General features: G+C 36.9%; 1 protein-coding gene and 1 long non-coding RNA gene across 4 annotated transcripts in view; both read right to left on the bottom strand.

The window, feature by feature from the left end:
- Nucleotides 1-14,015, bottom strand: part of LOC117084386 — a 57,168-nt gene extending 43,153 nt beyond the window's left edge. For all 3 annotated transcript variants that reach the window (XR_004437423.1, XR_004437424.1, XR_004437425.1), the window contains exon 1: nucleotides 13,874-14,015. This is a non-coding gene — a long non-coding RNA (uncharacterized LOC117084386). The remainder of the gene's footprint in view (nucleotides 1-13,873) is intronic.
- On the bottom strand, nucleotides 7,617-8,037 carry PYDC2 (pyrin domain containing 2). The gene has a single exon (XM_033213056.1). It carries the CDS (start codon nucleotides 8,034-8,036, stop codon nucleotides 7,617-7,619), a length of 420 nt encoding a protein of 139 aa, XP_033068947.1. The 5' UTR covers nucleotide 8,037.
- Nucleotides 14,016-17,842: the final 3,827 nt, after the last annotated feature.

The raw sequence follows: 17,842 nt of genomic DNA, 5'->3' as shown, positions 1-17,842 counted from the left end.
ACCTAATACGCTAACAAGCATACAGTGGCGTATCACTAAACGTTTTAAAAAGCACCCCAATTGTAGAGATCAAATTCAATGGACTTCCAGAGTTGACTTTTTAATTGCTCTATCATGATGGTGTCATCTGGTATTATTTGGCAAAAGTAGTGATAAAGCACAGGGACTCCAGTATTCTGACCCAGACCCTTCTTAGATGTATAGTTATATCTTAGTTTCAATATTCTAAATAGCAGAATGTAAATACAGTCAGCCCTCCATATTCATGGGTTCCACATCTGTAGATTCAATCAGTGACAGATAAAACATATTTGAAATAAAAAGAAGGACTGCATCTGTCCTGAACATATACAGTCTTTTTTCTTGTTGTTATTGCTCAAACAATACCATATACAAATCATTTATATAGTATTTATATCATATTAGATATAAGTAATCTACAGATTATTTAAAGTACACAGAGAATGTGTGTAAGTTATATACAAACGTTATACTATTTTATAGAAATGACTTGAGTATTGTGGATTTTGGTATTTGTGGGGGCTCCTGGGAACCTTTGTGGGTACCTAGAAAGGACTGTCACAGTCAAAGCTGGCTACATAATCTGCAGAGCTGGTGGAAAATGCAAATACAGGGCCCGGGAATAAAGGAAGGACTGGTCAGTCCCCTCTTCCTAAAGGCTTTCCACTCAACCCATTATGAGTGGGTGAAGGACTGCATCCTAAAAGAATTAAGACACTGGAATGAATTTTGCATCTGGATTAGAGGAGGGTGAGAAGCTCTTACTAAGTTATCTGCCCAATGCTCTATGGGCAGAGAGTAATGGTAGAATGTGGGCTCCTAAGCAACCAGGCTACCTCCCTGGACAAAAGGTGGCAGTGGTCCTAAAGGAAAAGGCAGGGCACCCAGAACCTGTCTCAGGGAGGTGAGGTGATGGGAAGCAGGACAGTACATGCGCCCAGGGTCTAATCTCACACACACGCTCCGCTGTCCTATAGGACTTAGCTTACAAAACACAAATTCAAATAGAAAATTATTAAGACTTTCAAGACAGCAAACAGTGTAGGACATTAAACCCAAGTGCAGGGTCTCCTGAGTATAGGGCTTTGTGCAACTGCAGTGGTTGCAGGCCCATGAAACCACACTAAAAATACTAACAAATTTATTGCATTGATGGAAAGGCTACATTTGCATGCACTGAATAGCAAAAAGACAAAGTTTTAAGATTTAATTTTCTGTTTATATGGAAACATTGGAAATGAGAGTACAAATATGGAGCTAGGTACAATATGAACATTCCCCTTTTTTTCTTTCTGGAACCCCTATTCCAAAAAAAAAAAAAGAAGAAGAAGAAGAAGAAAGGAAGGAAAGAATACAAGAAAGAAAGTGAGCAATAAGCAAATTCCATTTTTTGCTTAACTTGGAGATTTAAAAATCCACAAACTCAGATGTATAGTCTAAAGCTGCTAAAACTGACTTTAGCCCCATGGGACACAGTGGCATAGGGAACAGTGGTGCATTATAGAGAAGGAAAGTTTCCAGAAGAATGAAAAGTAGCAGCAAGTCAGAACAAAATGTGCCTTCCCTGGAGGTCAAGAGCCTTTGTGAAAGGAAATTTGGAAAGCTAAGTGTTTTGAGAAGGGATAAGATGAAACAGCCTAAGATTGGAAAAAACCTACACGTGAGGTAAAATGGGGGGAAAAAGTCAAAATGTGAGTGCAGCCTTTATAAATTCAGAAAGATCCACAAAAATACAGCTTCTGCTGGTGGGAGGATCAGCTGCGTCCCTTCAACAAGAACTGTGTTCCTTTGTTGAATTAACCAACAAGAGAGCTGGGGAACCTGGAACAGGAAGAAGTCCTCCTAAGCCCAGACTGGTTGAGAGAAACTGAGGAGGTATATCCTCACAAAGAAACAAATAGTGGGGCTCTATTTGAAGAAAACAGCTGGTATTGGTTGCAGCAGAAGAGAGACTGTTTCCGAGAAAAGTCCTGGAAGACTACAATATACTTGCTTCTCAATTACCCCTTCCCAGATCTTTGCAGGAAACACAAAAGGAATATTTAACTCATTCAACCAAATATCATAAGATGATCTGATACAGCCTTGATAAAAGAAACTATAAGATGGTAAAAAGAAATTTGAAGAGAAAAGAAAAAGAAACTATAAGAAAGGAAAGTGAAAACAGAGAAACATAACTTCCTGTCAGAAAAAGGAGATGTACCAGATAGCATATTGTCATGTAATACATGAAAATTATCACCAAAAATGTAACATTCAGTTTAAAATTTAATAAAGCAATCATGGCTCCAAAAAAAAGATCACAAAATTGAAATACAGAAATTCAGGGAAAGAGGTGACATACAGGTGGAGGTAAAATATGAGCTGACAAGACACAAGAAGCACAAAGGAGAATGGATATTGTAAAATTTAGTAAAAAAAAATTCAGAATACAAATAAATTTAAATAAAGACACTGAATTAAAATAATTAGTGAAAAATGATAAACATGGTATGGGATGAAAATCGAATAAAGAAACAAAGTAGAGTGAAAATGACAGCTATAGAAGTTTGACAAAGCAGATCAAATATAAACATAATTTCTGAAGAAAAAAGTGATAGAGAGAAAATATTTAAAAATAACTGAAGGAAATTTTTCTGATATAAGAAGACTTAAATTTACATTTTGAAAGAGAACATCATGTGGCAGGGAAAAGTCAGATCAGTCAACATAGAGCTATTTTTCAAAAAAGTTACTAGACTTTAAACAAATTATCATTTTTGGGCAGTCAGGAAAAAGTTCAAGCCATAATAAAGTGAAAAAACACGTTAGCCTCAGATTACTCCACGGCAACATTCAATGGCTGAAGATGATTAAAAAATCTCTTATTTAAGGAAATAAATTGTAACCTAAGGAATTTCCATCAAGCCAACCTGAATTCCAAGTATGAAGGAGACATATTAATAGCTGATCCCAGGAGCCTTTCTGATGTAAAACAAAGCAACTGGAAGACCAACTTTAGCCAATAAATAGATAACTAGGGCAATGTAAAATGAGTGGCAGTTAAAGAAGGTATTTGATTGTAGAACAAAGACATTTTGAAAATATTATTAGATGGCAAGATAGAATATAAATAACATAAATGCTGATGATCTAGAAGAAATACAATTAATATAAATGAGAGGAGGAAGGTGGAAATGAAGCTAGAAGTTAGAATAAAGCTGGAAGATGGCCAGTAGTAACTGGGACTCAAAACATAATATCTAAGGCTCAAGTAAAGTAATAGAATAGGCATATTTTACACTACAAAGATAAATATTAAGAAAGTTAATTGTATTGACTGAAATTGGGTGAGAGGAGAAACCACACAAACTTTAGCAGATACTTTGTGGAGACTTAGAGAACTATTAAAATTTAAGAACTTTTAAGAATTGGATCAAAACACACTAAAATAGAAGACTTTCATTTACTTCTTTCAATACAAAAGACATCAATACTGAAAACCTAAATAACATAATAAAAAAGACATCTGAGTGATATATCTTAAATTCTGTGCCTTGATGATAAACAATAAATCCTTAGTTATCCTTAGTTTTACAGGTCAGATTCAAGAAAACTGATGAGACCAAAAAAAAAAAAAAAAGTCAACAAATTCTCTAAAATGAAAACAATACAGAACATATTTTCTAATATCAGTATAATAATACTGGAAAGTAACAAGAAACAAAATAATTCTTCTTTAAATCATCAGCTGATACGGTTTGGTAATCAAACCTCATCTTGAACTGTAATCCCCATAATCCTTCATGGGAGGGACACAGTGGGAGGTAATTGAATCATGGGGGTGGTTTCCTTCATGCTCTTCTCATGATAGTGAGTTCTCAGGAGATCTGATGCTTCTGTAAGTGTGTGGCATTTCCCCTGCTGGCACTAATTCTCTCTCCTGCTGCCCTGTGAAGAAGAGCCTTCTTCCATGATTGTAAGTTTCCTGAGGCCTCCCCAGACATGAGGAACTGTGAGTCAGTTAAACCTCTCGTCCTTATAAATTACCCAGTCTCAGGTATTTCTTCACAGCTGCATGAGAATGGACTAAAACACCAGCGATACGGTCTGGTTTTGTATTCCCACCCAAAACTTATCTTGAATTGCAATCCGGATTATAATCTCTACGTGTTGGGGGAGGGACCTTGTGGAAGCTGATTAAATAATGGGGATGGTTTCCAAATGCTGTTCTCATGATAGTGAGTGAGTTCTCACAAGATCTGATGATTTTATAAGTGCTTTCCTCCTGCTTCATGCTGCACTTCTCTCTCCTGCTTCCCTGTGAAGAAGGACATGTTTGCTTCCCCTTCCTCCATTATTGTAAGCGTCCTGAGGCCTCCCCAGATGTGGAACTGTGAGTCAATTAAACCTCTTTCCTTTATAAATTACCCATTCTCAAACATGTACTTATAGCAACATGAGAGCAGACTAACACAACCAGCATATTAAAAACTTAACAGACAGGGTTTATTCCCAAATTGCAAAGATGCTTAATTCTCAGTGATTATAATATTATATTAATAAATCTAAGGAGACATATTATTGAAACTAATTTAAAATCTGTTCATAAAAATACTATATAAAAGATGAACTGATGGATAATATAAATAATGTAAGTAAATGTATAACTGTAATCATGAGACATATTTCAGCACAAAGCATAATGTTTTAAAGTGACGCATTAGGAATTTGCACTAAACTCAGGACAAAGTAAATACTTGCTAGAGCCATTTTTACTTAATATTATACTAACCAACACTAAGAATAAAAAGGAATTATAAGTCTAAAATTTGAAAATGAGGACATTGATGAAATTTGTAAATGGGATAACGATATTCCTTGAAAATTTAAGCAACTTAAGTCAGAGAATTTAGCAATATAGCAGGGTATCAAATTATAAATCAAAAACCAGGCTGGGCGAGGTGGCTTACACCTGTAATCTCAGCACTTTGGGAAGTCAAGGCGGATAGATCACATGAGGTCAGGAGTTCGAGACAAACCTGGCCAGTATAGTGAAACCCTATCTCTTCCAAAAATACAAAAATTAGCCAGGCATGGCGGCACATGCCCATAGTCCCAGCTACTCAGGAGGCTGAGGCACGAGAATCACTTGAATCTGAGAGGTGACGGTTGCAGTGAGCTGTGATCATGCCACTGCACTCCAGCCTGGGCAACAGAGTGAGACTTCATCTCAAAATAAATAAATAAATAAATAATCAAAAAATGCATATATACAGAAAATAAACTAGAGGATAAAGTGAGGGAAAAATACATTTAAGACAGCAGCAAAAATAAGATAAAAAATTTTTGGAAAAACTTAAGTGGTTACATTTTATATAATGGAAGTTTTAGAACACTGCTGATGTCTCAAAAGAAGAACTGAACAAATTAAGACATCCCTTCTTATTGAATAGAAAAAAATCAACATTAGAAGGGTGTCAATTTCCATCCAGTTTTAATAATGTAAGGTGATATTTTAAAAAAAAGACTAACATGCCTTTGTTTTTGCATTTGTGTGATGATGGTTTCTTATTTTGTTGTTTGTGTATTTTTGTTTGTGCAGTGAAACTAGAAAGCTAATTTTGAAGTTCATAAATAAAACTAAACCAGCAAGGCTAGGCAGAAAAATCTCTTAAAAAGAAAAGCAATAAAGTAAAGGGCCTCTTTGCAGACAGATATTAAAACATATTATGATGCTCCTCAACTTACAATAGGGTTATGTCCTGATGAATCCATCAAAAGTCAAAGATACCGTTAGTATAAAATGTGTTTAATACCTCAATAAGCCCATTGTAAAATAAATCATAAGTTGAACCATATTTAAGTCAGGAAACATCTGTATATAGCTTCTATATTTAAAGCATCTTGATGTTGGTTAATGAAGAGACAGACCAATGATACATGATAGAAAGTCAAGAAATAATTAGCCAGGTGTGGTTGTGCATGCCCGTAATCCCAGCTACTCGGAAAGCTGAGGTAGGAGAATCACTTGAAACTGAGTGGTGGAGTTTGCAGAGAACGAGATCATGCCACTGCATTCCAGCCTGGGCAACAGAGCGAGACTCCATCAAGAAAATAAAGAACAAAGAGAAGAAGAGAAGAGAAGAGAAGAGAAGGAGGAAAGAGAAAAGAAGAAAGAAGAAAAAGAGAAAGAGAGAGAAAAAGGCAGGAAGGAGAGAAAGCCAGATATATTAGGCAGTTTACTATCTACATTTCAAATCTGTAGGGAAAAGATGAGATTGCAATAAAGGTTCTGGTATCACTGGCTGGCTGCCTAAATAGAAGAATACTTGAAACGTACTTCATACCTTTGTTAGGAAAAAGCGGCTAAATAGATTAAAGATTTAAAGGCAAATATTAAAATGTAACCATGTATGAATTAGGAGTAAAGACAGGAGAATTATTTTATTCCCTTGGACTAGGAAAGGTCTTTCTATGACTCTCATCTGGAAGCCATAAAAGCAGTGATAGATTAATGCACATACATAAAATTATAGTCTTCTGCTGTGGGGAAAATCATAAGCAAAGTCAAAAAGAAAAAAAATTGCAACTCATATCAAGATAGTACTTATCTCTCAGACATAAAAGGAGTTCCTAGAATCAATGAGAAAAAGACAAAACAAAACAAAAATGCCATAAAAAAGAAAAATTGTCAAGAGTATGAATGAATAGTTCATTGAATGGAAATATAATGGTCTCTAAACATATGAAAAGATGATAAACACTCATTGTCTCATTTTTGGCATTTTTAATAGATTTATTGAGATATAATTCACCTATCACACAACTCAGACATTTAAAGAATACAATTAAATGTTTTTAACTTATTCACAGATATGCACTATCATCACCATAGTTGGTTTCAGAATATTCTCATCACCTCGAAAAGCAATCTTAAATGTTTTAGCGATTACTCCCTATTCCCCTCTACTCACCAACTCTCCTTCCCAATCCTAAGCAATCTCTTATCTACTTTCTGACTGTATAAATTTGGCCATTCTGAACTTTCCTATGAATGGAATCATGTCATATTTGATGTGATCATATAATATTTTGTCTTTTATGACAGGCTTCTTTCATTTAACATAGTGTTTTCAAGGTTCATTCATGTTTAAGCATGTGATCAATACTTCATTTTTGTCAAATAATATTTCATTAACTGCATATACCACAATTTGTTTATTCATTTGTCCATTCATAGACATTAGGTTGTTTCCAGCTTTTGGCTATTGTATACAATGACACTATAAACATTTGTGTTTATATGTTTTTATTTCTCTTATGTACTTATAAGTAGAATATTAGATCATATGAGAACTTTTTATCATTTGAGAAATTGCCATCCTGTTTTCCAAAGTGGCTGCACAATTTCACATTCCCATAAGCAGTATATGAGGACTCTAGTTTCTCCACATTCTGTGCCAATACTTGTTATTATCTAACTTTCTATTCTAGCCAGCCTAGTGGATATGAAGTGTTATCTCATTATGGTTTTGATTTGCATTTCCTTGAATACTAAAGCTGTCAGGCATCTTTTCTTTTTTTGTTTGTGAATTATTTCACCCTTATTTCTCTCAATATACTGGTGATATAGATATTTCATATATAACAAGGTTAAGTGACATGTGCACGTAAAACGGAGGCAGAACCAAGGCTAAAGCAACATCTAGCTCAGCCATCAACTCACTATCCCTGAGGGGTGAAAGTGGGGGCATCACACGACGTTCATCAGCTCTCCCAGACAGATGCGTTTCATTCACCTTTTCAAAGCTCTGGATGGCTGCCATCCCTGCCCAGTAGCTGTAGGAGTGGCTGGTGAAGATTTCTACCAGTTGCTTCCCATTAGCCTTGTCTACCTCTAGCTGGGGGACTGTCTGTAGCTCCTTTCCCAGGGAGATTGTTCTGATCAGAGACTTGAACTTGCTCAACTCATCCTGGCTGAGCTGTTCCAGAAGAGCCTGTAGGTTGAAGTCCAGCTGTGCAGGAGATGCCATCTTGTCCTGCGTGGGGAGCTCTCCCAATGCCTGGCCCTACCCGCTGGTTCTTACATCTTTTCATATACTAATAAGCATATATTTTTATATATTTTTAGGAGAAATAGCAATTCAGATTTTTTCTCATTTTAAAATTGAGTTAATTGTCTTTTTATTGTTGAGTTGTAAGAGTTCTTTATATAGTCTAGGGACAGGTCCTTCATTAGATATGCGATATGCAAATCTTTGCTCCCATTCTGTGAGTTGTCTTATCAGTTTAATGATAGTGTCCTTTAAGGCACAAATGTTTTTCATTTTAATGAAACCAAATTTATCTACTTTTTTCTTGTTGCTTATGCTTTTGATGTCATGTCTAAGAATCTTTTGCTAAGTCTCAGTTCATAAAGATTACCCCTAGCATTTACTGTAGGAATATTACAACTTTAACTCTTACATTTGGGTCTTCGATATATTTTGAGTTAATTTTTGTATACGGCATGAAGTAGAGGTCCAAATTTATTCTTCTGTATGTAGAAATCTACTTGTCCAAGCACCACTTGTTGAAAAGTCTATTCTTATCCCATTGCATGGTCTTGAAACCCTTGTTGAAAGTCAGTTGACCACACATATACGGGCTTACTTTTGGACTCTCAGTTCTGTTTTATTGAGCGATGTGTCTGTCCTTGTGCCAGTACCACACTATCTTAATTACCATTGCTTTGTATTAAGTCATGAAATAAGGAAAGGTGAATTGTCATTGTTTGCTCTTAGTTTTCAAGATCATCTTGGCTGTACTGGGTCTATGCGACACTACTTGAATTTTCTAACTAGTTTGCCCATTTCTACGTAAAGTAAGCTGAGATTCTGACAGGGATTGTATTGAATATGTAGATCAGTTTGGGGAGTAGTGCCATCTTAACAATGTAAATTAAGTCTTCCAATCTATAAACATGAGATGCTTTCCACTTGTTTAGATCTTTAATTTCTCTCAATAATGTCTTGTAATTTTCAGAATCTAAGGTTTACTTCTTTGCTAAAATTTATTTCTAGGTATTTCATTCTTTTTGATATGATTCTAAAAGGAATTGTGTTAATTTCAGTTTTGGATTGTTCATTACAAGTGTGTAGAAGTAAAATTGATTTTTATATATGATCTTGTATCCTGAAAACTGGATGAATTAATTTAGTAGTTCTAACAGGTTTCAAGTGAATTTTTTAGGATTTCCTATATACAAAATTTTGTTATCTGCTAATACAGATAGTTTCATTTCCATTACAATCCAGTTGCCTTTCTTGTCTTGTCTAGTTGCTAAGGATAGCACCACTAATGTAATGCTGTATGGTCATGCTAAGAGCAGATAGCATTGAGGTGGTCCTGATTTTAGGACAAAGCATTCATTTTGCCACTAAATATAATTTTGGCTATGAATTTTCATAGATGACTTTTATCAGATTGAGGAAGCTCCCTTCTATTTTCCAATTGGTACTATCTTTATCATGAAAGGAAGTTGGGTTTTGTCAAATGCTTTTTCTGTGTTTATTGAGATAATCATGTAATTTTTGTTTTTATTCTATTGATATGATGAATTATATTAATTGATTTTCATATGTTCAAACCAACCTTGCCATCCTGAGATAAATCCCACTTGGTCACTGTGTACAATTCTTTCTATAGGTCACTATATTCAATTTGCTTGTATTTTTTGGAGTGCATGTTTCAGGTTGAGTATAAATTTGTATGAACCCTAGAGAAGGCAGTCCTGAAAAATGTAAACTACAAGAGCATTTGGTCTTTGACCTGGCTTTTCCACCTCTAGTATTTGTCTTACAGGTATGTCTGCTTGCATAGCATTATTTCTAAGAACAAAATACTCACTTAATGTCCTCAATAGATTCTTGGAAACTGCAACTTTGAATGAAATGATGTATAACAAAAACAATTTTATCATAGGCTAACTCATACAAGCAAGAGTTAAATTCCTATGGCATGCTGGTCACAAAAACATCACCAAAGTTCTAAACAAAAACGCAAACACTTCTAATATTAAACATAGAAATAAATGTGAGCTCTACATGTATTTTTAAGAGATTAATAAAAACAAGTAAGATAATTTTTTATCCACTTATTCCAATTCAGGGTTGTGAGTGGCCTAAGCTTATTATATGGCAGCTCAGGGTGCCAGGTGGAAACAAATCTTGGACAGGACGCCATCCTACCACAGGGTACACTCACCCAGACTGTGAGTATTTAGACACACTAATTAACCTAACATCTTTGGGATGTGGGAGGAAAGTAGAGTACAGAGAAAATCCATGCAGACATGAGTAGAGCATGCCAGCATGCAAACTCCAGACAGACAGTGGCCACTGTTTAGAATATTTTTTTTTCTCACCAATGTTAAACAAAATGATGTTGAAAAAAATGTTATTTGAGGATCTGTTGTATCTGTTGTATTTAGCAAGAGGCTAAATAGAGGATGAAGGGTGGCTTACATAGTGATATGTAAAAACGTCCATGATATATCCAGTTAAAAAAAAAAAAAAAAGGCACATGCTGGCCAGGCGTGGTGGCTCTTGCCTGTAATCCCAGCGCTTTGGGAGGCCAAGGTAGGCACATCACCTGAGGTCGGGAGTTCGAGACCAGCCTGACCAACATGCAGAAACCCCATCTCTACTAAAAATACTAAATTAGCTGGGCATATGGCACATGCCTGTAATCCCTGCTAATTGGGAGACTGAGGCAGGAGAATCATTTGAACCCAGGAGATGGAGGTAGCGGTGAGCCAAGATCGCACTCCAGCCTAGGCAACAAGAGCAAAACTCCATCTCAAGAAAAAAAAAAAAAAAAAAAATACAAGGCACATGTAACCCCTGTGAGAGAAATGGGAGGTGGGATATAAATTATATTTGTTTGAATTTTCATAAGGAAACTCTGGAAAGATATTTTAAAAAATCAGCAAAAGTAGAAATTAGTACAGAACATGGTAGATACAGATGGGAATGGAAGGGAGGTATTCACAGTACTTTTTTGATAGTTACACATTTTGAACCACACAAATGTATTACTTGCATTAATTAATTCATATTTCAAAGAGAATCAAAACATAGAATTTTTACTAAGATAAAATCATTGGGCAGGAAGTGGCTCTTGGTATCATCAAGTTCAAACCTTTTATTGGTGGACGAGCAAGTCTCACTCTGTTGCCCAGGCTAGAGTGCAGTGGCTCCATCTCAGCTCACTGCAAATTCCGCCTCCCAGATTCAATCCATTCTCCTGCTTTGGCCTCCCAAGTATCTGGGATTACAGGCAACTGCCACCTCACCTGGCTAATTTTTTTGCATTTTTAGTAGAGATAGGGTTTAACCATGTTGATTAGAATGGTCTCGAACTCCTGACCTCAGGTGATCCACCCATCTCAGCCTCCCAAAGTCCTGGGATTACAGGCGTGAGCCATGTAATCGTGAACCATGCTTGGCCAGGTTCAAATCTTTGAAATGAATCTTTGAATTGAGAAACAAAGGTCAAGTCAGGAAAGAGGATTTGCCCCAGGATACATGGCAAGTTCTTGGCAAAATTGGGATAAACATTCACATGCTCCAATTCAGAATCGGGTCTCTGCCCACTTCTGCATATCTGCTTTTCATGTTAGGAAATCCTGCATTTGGCTTTTACTGTGTATTATGGGAAGGGAGCATCATGCTTAAAACTAATATACTCAGAGTCCTTTCTTCCCAGTGGTGCCCTGGGTCATATGGAATATGTGTCCTACTTGGTAGCAGCCTCCACATTATCCTAACGAAGACATGGCAGTTCTACATGCCAGAAACCCTTTATTAAAAATTCACAAAAGTAGGCCACACATGTCCACATTCTGCAATGTTTTCTTCTTGCAATCACTTTAATGTTTTTCTCTCTTCTATGAGCATTTCTTTAGAAATACTCTCTATGCATCTGTCCACCTTGATGGTACCACGAGCACTATAATGTGATTTATATGATAACTGCAAAAATAGCCTACTGCTCTAGAGATAATGGGGATGGTGTCTAAGTTACTGATTACTAAATCTGAGATAACTATAGAGAACAAGACTTCATTCAGGCAAGTTAAAGTACTTTTTACATAAGTTTCTTAATACATTGGCCATAGATCCTTCCCAAAATGTATTAAATGGCATAATTTTTATGCCTAGTCTCTCTTCGTGAATCTCCCCTCCCACCCATTCTCAGTCACCAAGTTTCAAAAATTACTTGCAGACTCCACCAGCTATTGTATTTGGGCATGTGATTCAGATGTGACCAAAGAGAATATTATACTCCCCTAATCAAAGTGTTTGGATCAGAGATAGGCACACAACTCAGGCTGGGACAATGAAAACACATGGAACTTTGCTGGCACTATCAGGAAAAGCCTCACTTCCTGTTGGGTTTACTAAACTGAATGAGTATAAGTCTAGAGCTTCCAGTAGTCAACTCTGTTCCCACACACAAAGAGACCAAATGAAAATCAACAGATATCAAAGTCCAGGAGAAAGGCTGTAGAAGACAGTGTGTAAGTCCCTGAATCTAGTTATACCTAAAATTTCATCCCCTGGTTCCCAGTTCTAAGAAAAAAAAAAAAATAGTGTTCTCTTTTTGTAGCTATTTAGGTTAGATTTATTATTAATTATGAGTTGTTGGTATATTTTCTTATCTATAATGCTCTCCCAATTACATAGTGTATCTTTTATTCTATCCAATATAATATCCATGAAAATTGCAAGTTTATATTAAGTAAGCAGATGTTTAGCATGGTATGTTCCCTACTTTAATCCTAAATTCTCTGAAGCACCTAGAAGTTTTTCAAGAGATGAATAGTATTCTACACGAAAAAAAAAGTAAGCACTGGAAATAACAATGCTTATAATCCTTCCTACAAGTTACAAAGCACTACCGTAATGCTACCTTCACCCTCTTGCCCCCATAACAAGCTTTTCAGGTGGACAGTGTGTTATAATTTCATTTCGAAAATGAACAAAGCAAAGTTTCAAAAACCATAATTTATCAAAAATCACAGAGCTAAGGAAAGAAGGAATTGAATACAATCATGTCACATTTTTTGTGTGTGTTTCCATTATGCCACATTGACTTAGATAAGGACAAACAAAACGTGACTGCTAAACTGAAGCATTTAATCTAAATTGTAACTTTTCATTTTCACTTCGGTTTATGAAATCATATGGATTTCCCCTTTTACATTAATCTTTCTGTTCCACTTTCCCTCTACCAGTCCTGTCCAGAAAAATCTGTGCTCACATTATACAGAGATGCTGCTTTTGCTCATGAATTTAAAAACATAATTTTCAAAAAGTATTATTTATAAAGAGTACAAGAGAAAACTTTTTGTTCATAAAAAATAAGTAAACAACCCTTACAGAAGTGCCTGAGGTGCTTAATAATTTAATTTGATTTGACTAAAAAAAATTGCAGTGTTGATATACTTGTAAACCCTGAGAAATTATGCAAGACTATGCTGGATAAAGATAAAGAAAGTTATAAACAAGAGTAAGGCAGAACCTTATACTGGAGAGGAAAAGGGGGATAGCATAGTGGGTAGGGGGATATGGTGTATTTCTCAGGACTTAGAATTGCAAACCACACTTTTTTTTTTATAGAAAAAAATCAGCTTTGCTGAAAACATATCTGAGCTGGGAGTCAGGGCTGGAAGATGTGCAACCAAGAGCAAGACTCAGGGACGACTCATGCAGACCACACTGTTTCTGCCAATGGAGACACGTACTGAAGCTGCACTGTGCGCTGGATGCCAAAATTTCTAACATCGCTCTCCCCAAAAGTCATATTCGTCAGTCATCAGGCTTACCTGATCTAGTTTGCATGAGGGTGATTACTTCCTCAAATTCTCTCTTGTGAATCAAAGCTTTCTAAGGATGTTTCTGGATGGGAATATCCAGGTCGCATGCCTCTATCCCTGCTCCAAAAAAGGCTGGGAGGACACATTTCTGGATCCTGCATTGAGAATAGGGACACAATAAAATTGAGGGAAATCTTCAAACATAGAAAAGACGTTAAAAAGCTTCTGACATTGTCCAAGCTTACACATGTCTACCAGATGCATTAGAGGAAATACAAAGGAGTATGAAGGTTTTTATTTGGAATATTACTTTTTTAAATAGGGTAGTGTCTTGTGATGGAAGCAGCAGCAGAGAGAGTTGGAGATAATGGCTTTTGAGAAAGACTATTTTAACCAGACGTCAGGCAGAAAAGGCATACTCCAAGCTCCCCATTACTCTAATCCTTCACAACAGGCTCACGCTTCCCTCAGCTCTCTACTTCATGGGTAGTGCAGATTAACTGTTATAATTATGCAGTAAATATGATTTTTAGAAGCTTTCAAGTCAATTTGATAGAAAAAAGTAATAGTAACATACTAAATTGTTCTACCATGGCCTCAAACATCAAACTCACAGACATCAATCTCTCAATTGAATCCAATTATACTGAAATCATTTCAAATATACAGAATAAAACTTCAAAAATGTAAGATAAACATGTAAAAATGATGAGGCAAGTGATGCCTGTTCAAATTCAACCTTTTGAAGAGATTCCCCCAAAGTGCTGAATAATTATAACCCTGAGCTGGCATAAAGCTGGTTCTAAAGGAAGTCTTTTATTCCTGCTTTAAACGTATGACAAGCACAGCATCCTTCTACCAAAGGAGGATCATGTTCCCTAATTAGAATGTCCACCAGGGAGGTATAGGACGCCATGCCAGAGGACACAATCCCTGGGCAGCACTCACATACCCCAGCCTGTGCCTTCACAAGGAAGTAACAAACGTCCAGGGCGCGGTTCACCCAGGCAGCTCCCAGTGTGTATGAAACTTTTTCCATTTTCATTTAAGAAAGACAATAGGAAAACAGTCTTTACTCCTGCTTTCTAGATGTCAAACATCATCTATACAATTATTTTATAAAATTTATTCCATTAAAAATACTACCAGGTATTATTATTTACAGTGGAATACTATGTAGGTTATGAGTATGTCTGTAGGGAAATGCATGATACTAAATACTTTTAATATGATATCAGTTATATTTTTGAATGCATGAAAAAAGAATCTGGAAGGATATGGCAAATCTTACCAATGGTGAGCTTTAGGTGTTTAGATTTTATTTTGGTTTTAGTTTTTAATTTAACGTTTACTTTCTCTTCATTTATACCTTTCTCCAGGTTTTAAATAATCTATAAAGCATATAAATACAAAGCATTTATAATCAGAAAAATAATAATGAAGACATTAGATTGTCAAAGTCACAATTACTGCAGTGCAATGTAACATGTGTGATAACTTATTCCTATGTTGAATATAAAAAATCCAAAGAAAATTATTTTCTAAATAATAATTATTAAATTAACCACTTGGGATACTGAACTTTCTAAACTGAACTCCTTCCTTATTGAAAAAGAAATAGCAGGAAAAATAAGTACTGGTTAACTTCATCTCAATTACTCAAATCAACATCATGAACATCTACTATAGATACCCGAGGGCCTAACATTGTTTACTTGAACACTTAAAGACCTTAGACTGCTTTATTTTTAATAAAGTAGTCTTTTGAGCTCTTTTATATACATATTGTCTGTTCATTTGCATTTTTGTTAGGTTGTGTAGCTTTGATCATCATTCTCTAACGCCGGCAAATGCCTCCTCTTGCGTTCACTCCCTCCTCATTGGTAGAAAAGTGAGCGGAAAGAGCATACATTTTGGCATCACGAAGGCTACATTCGAATTCAGATTTATGCAGGTATTAATGTTCAGCATCTTATCATTTAACCTCACTTAGAATCTCGGTTTCCTTATCTGTAAAGTGGGTATGGAGATAATAATAGTACCCAAAATGGTACTATTTATGGTAAAATAAAAAATGGTTGTTGAATTAGTTTGGACATGCGAAAGCAGTTTTCAAATTGTAAAGCAATACACAAATAATTTTAAATCTTTGCAGTTCTAAAGTTCTTCCTTTTGATGAGTTATGGCTTTAAGAACCAGGTAAGTATATTAAGCAGTATAATTAGGAGTAAAAATAAAATACAGGAAAAGAGCTTTAAATGTTGTCAGGGGTCTGAATGGAACCAAAAATAGGAAGTTTCATCTAGCCAAAGACATGTCTTTCTCCACAGCTTTAACATTCCTAAAATTGGGACATGTTGAGGTGATGTCACCAAGATGGCAGAGCAGAAGGTAACCCACTCATATGCCTCCACAGCAAGTTCAAGACCAGCCTGGCCAACATGGTGAAACCCCGTGTCTACTGAAAAATACAAGCAACAAGAATTCTGTATCTATTTACAGTCAACAGTCTCTCTTCAGGGGCCAAGTAGGAATTTGTGAAATCTTATTGAAGCCTAAGCCTTATTAGGGTTATTTTTGAGTATGCAGACCAACACGCAGGTGGCTGATCTGCCCCACCAAGCTTGTTTCTGGGTTCATTGCCAAGTCTCTCAAGGAGTTTGGCTAAAGCTCCATTTGTTCTTGAGCCTGGAACCAAAACGATCTGCCAAGATGTCCAGAAGGAATCTCGCACACTAGCGCCTTGGTAAAAAGGCTCTCACCTGCCCACTGACACTGGTCTCAGCAGTGAACCTGAAAGTTATCCTGTGGTGCTGCTCCATCCTTCCTCAGCTGACCTTACAGCTCAGAGATGCTCACACAAGGACCCAGAGGGAGACTCACCCATATCCTCCAGCCTGGGAGTCTAAGCCTCACAGATGGGCATGCCAACCTCTGTCCCACAGCAGGTCCCAAGGGGACCCAGTCTCAGCTTTGGCCTCTCTCACTGTAGTTGGGGAACTATCCCGTCTGTGCTGAGACTTCCTGGGAGAAACTTACCTGACTGAGCCAGTGAGACCACGATTTTAAGCATCCTTCCCACAGCACATCCCAAGGTGGTCCAGTCTCAGCTCCAGCACCTCTTGCAGAAGTCAATGAACTATCCTATCTATTCAAGAACTTGCTGAGTGACACACACTCCTCTGAGCCAAGACTAGGCTCTCCAGCATCTGTCCCACAACAAATACCAAGGGGACTCACTGTAAGCTTCAGTCTCTCTTGTTGCATTCAGGAAACTATGTCATCTGTACAGAGATCTGCTGGGAGATGCATGCCCATCTGAGTCAATGTAACATGCATATTACCCTTCATTCCACAGCAGATCCTGAGGGGGCCCCATCTCATCTCCCCTCCCTCCTGTTGCAGTCAAGGAACTACCCCCACTTGGGCAAGGACCTGCTGAGTGACACTCACCTGTCTAGGCCAATGAGACAGGCCCACCTGCAGATCCTGAAGGAGCCCAAGCTCAACTCTAGACACTTTCACTGCAATCAGGGACTCATCCACTTGTGCAAACGCCTGCTGTGAAGAACACTCACCTGGGCCACTGGGGACAATCTTCTGAACTCAAATTCCTGGCCAACATTCCCAGACAGCCTTCGTAGCCTCCTTAGATCTTCCCCAAGTCTATCTGGATCAAAAAGCCACATTAATCTTAGACCTTTTTGCAAGACTCACAGCAAGCCTGGGCTCAGACCGTCCTCTAGTGCCGCGATGACTGTACTGATCACAGTCTGAAGGAACACAAAGTTAGTCAGCCTAGAATTACTGGAAGGCCTTCTGAGGAAGCGCAGGTACAAACAAAGCCAGACTGTGAAGACTAAAATAAATACCTAATCCTTCAATGTAAAGACATTGTCAAACATCAGCAAGTGTCAGGAACATTCAAGGAAGATATAACAGTACAAAGTGGACAAAAGAAGGTACCAGAGACTAACC

The sequence above is a fragment of the Trachypithecus francoisi genome, unplaced genomic scaffold (assembly GCF_009764315.1).
Source record: "Trachypithecus francoisi isolate TF-2019V2 unplaced genomic scaffold, Tfra_2.0 Lachesis_group0, whole genome shotgun sequence".
Taxonomy (NCBI): Eukaryota; Metazoa; Chordata; class Mammalia; order Primates; family Cercopithecidae; genus Trachypithecus; species Trachypithecus francoisi.
Note: the sequence above shows the minus strand (reverse complement) of the source record. Positions and strands in the feature narration are given on the sequence as shown.

Bases quoted from the DNA above. Each gene is read 5' to 3' on its own strand.
- PYDC2 (XM_033213056.1), bottom strand. From the start codon at position 8,036: ATGGCATCTCCTGCACAGCTGGACTTCAACCTACAGGCTCTTCTGGAA.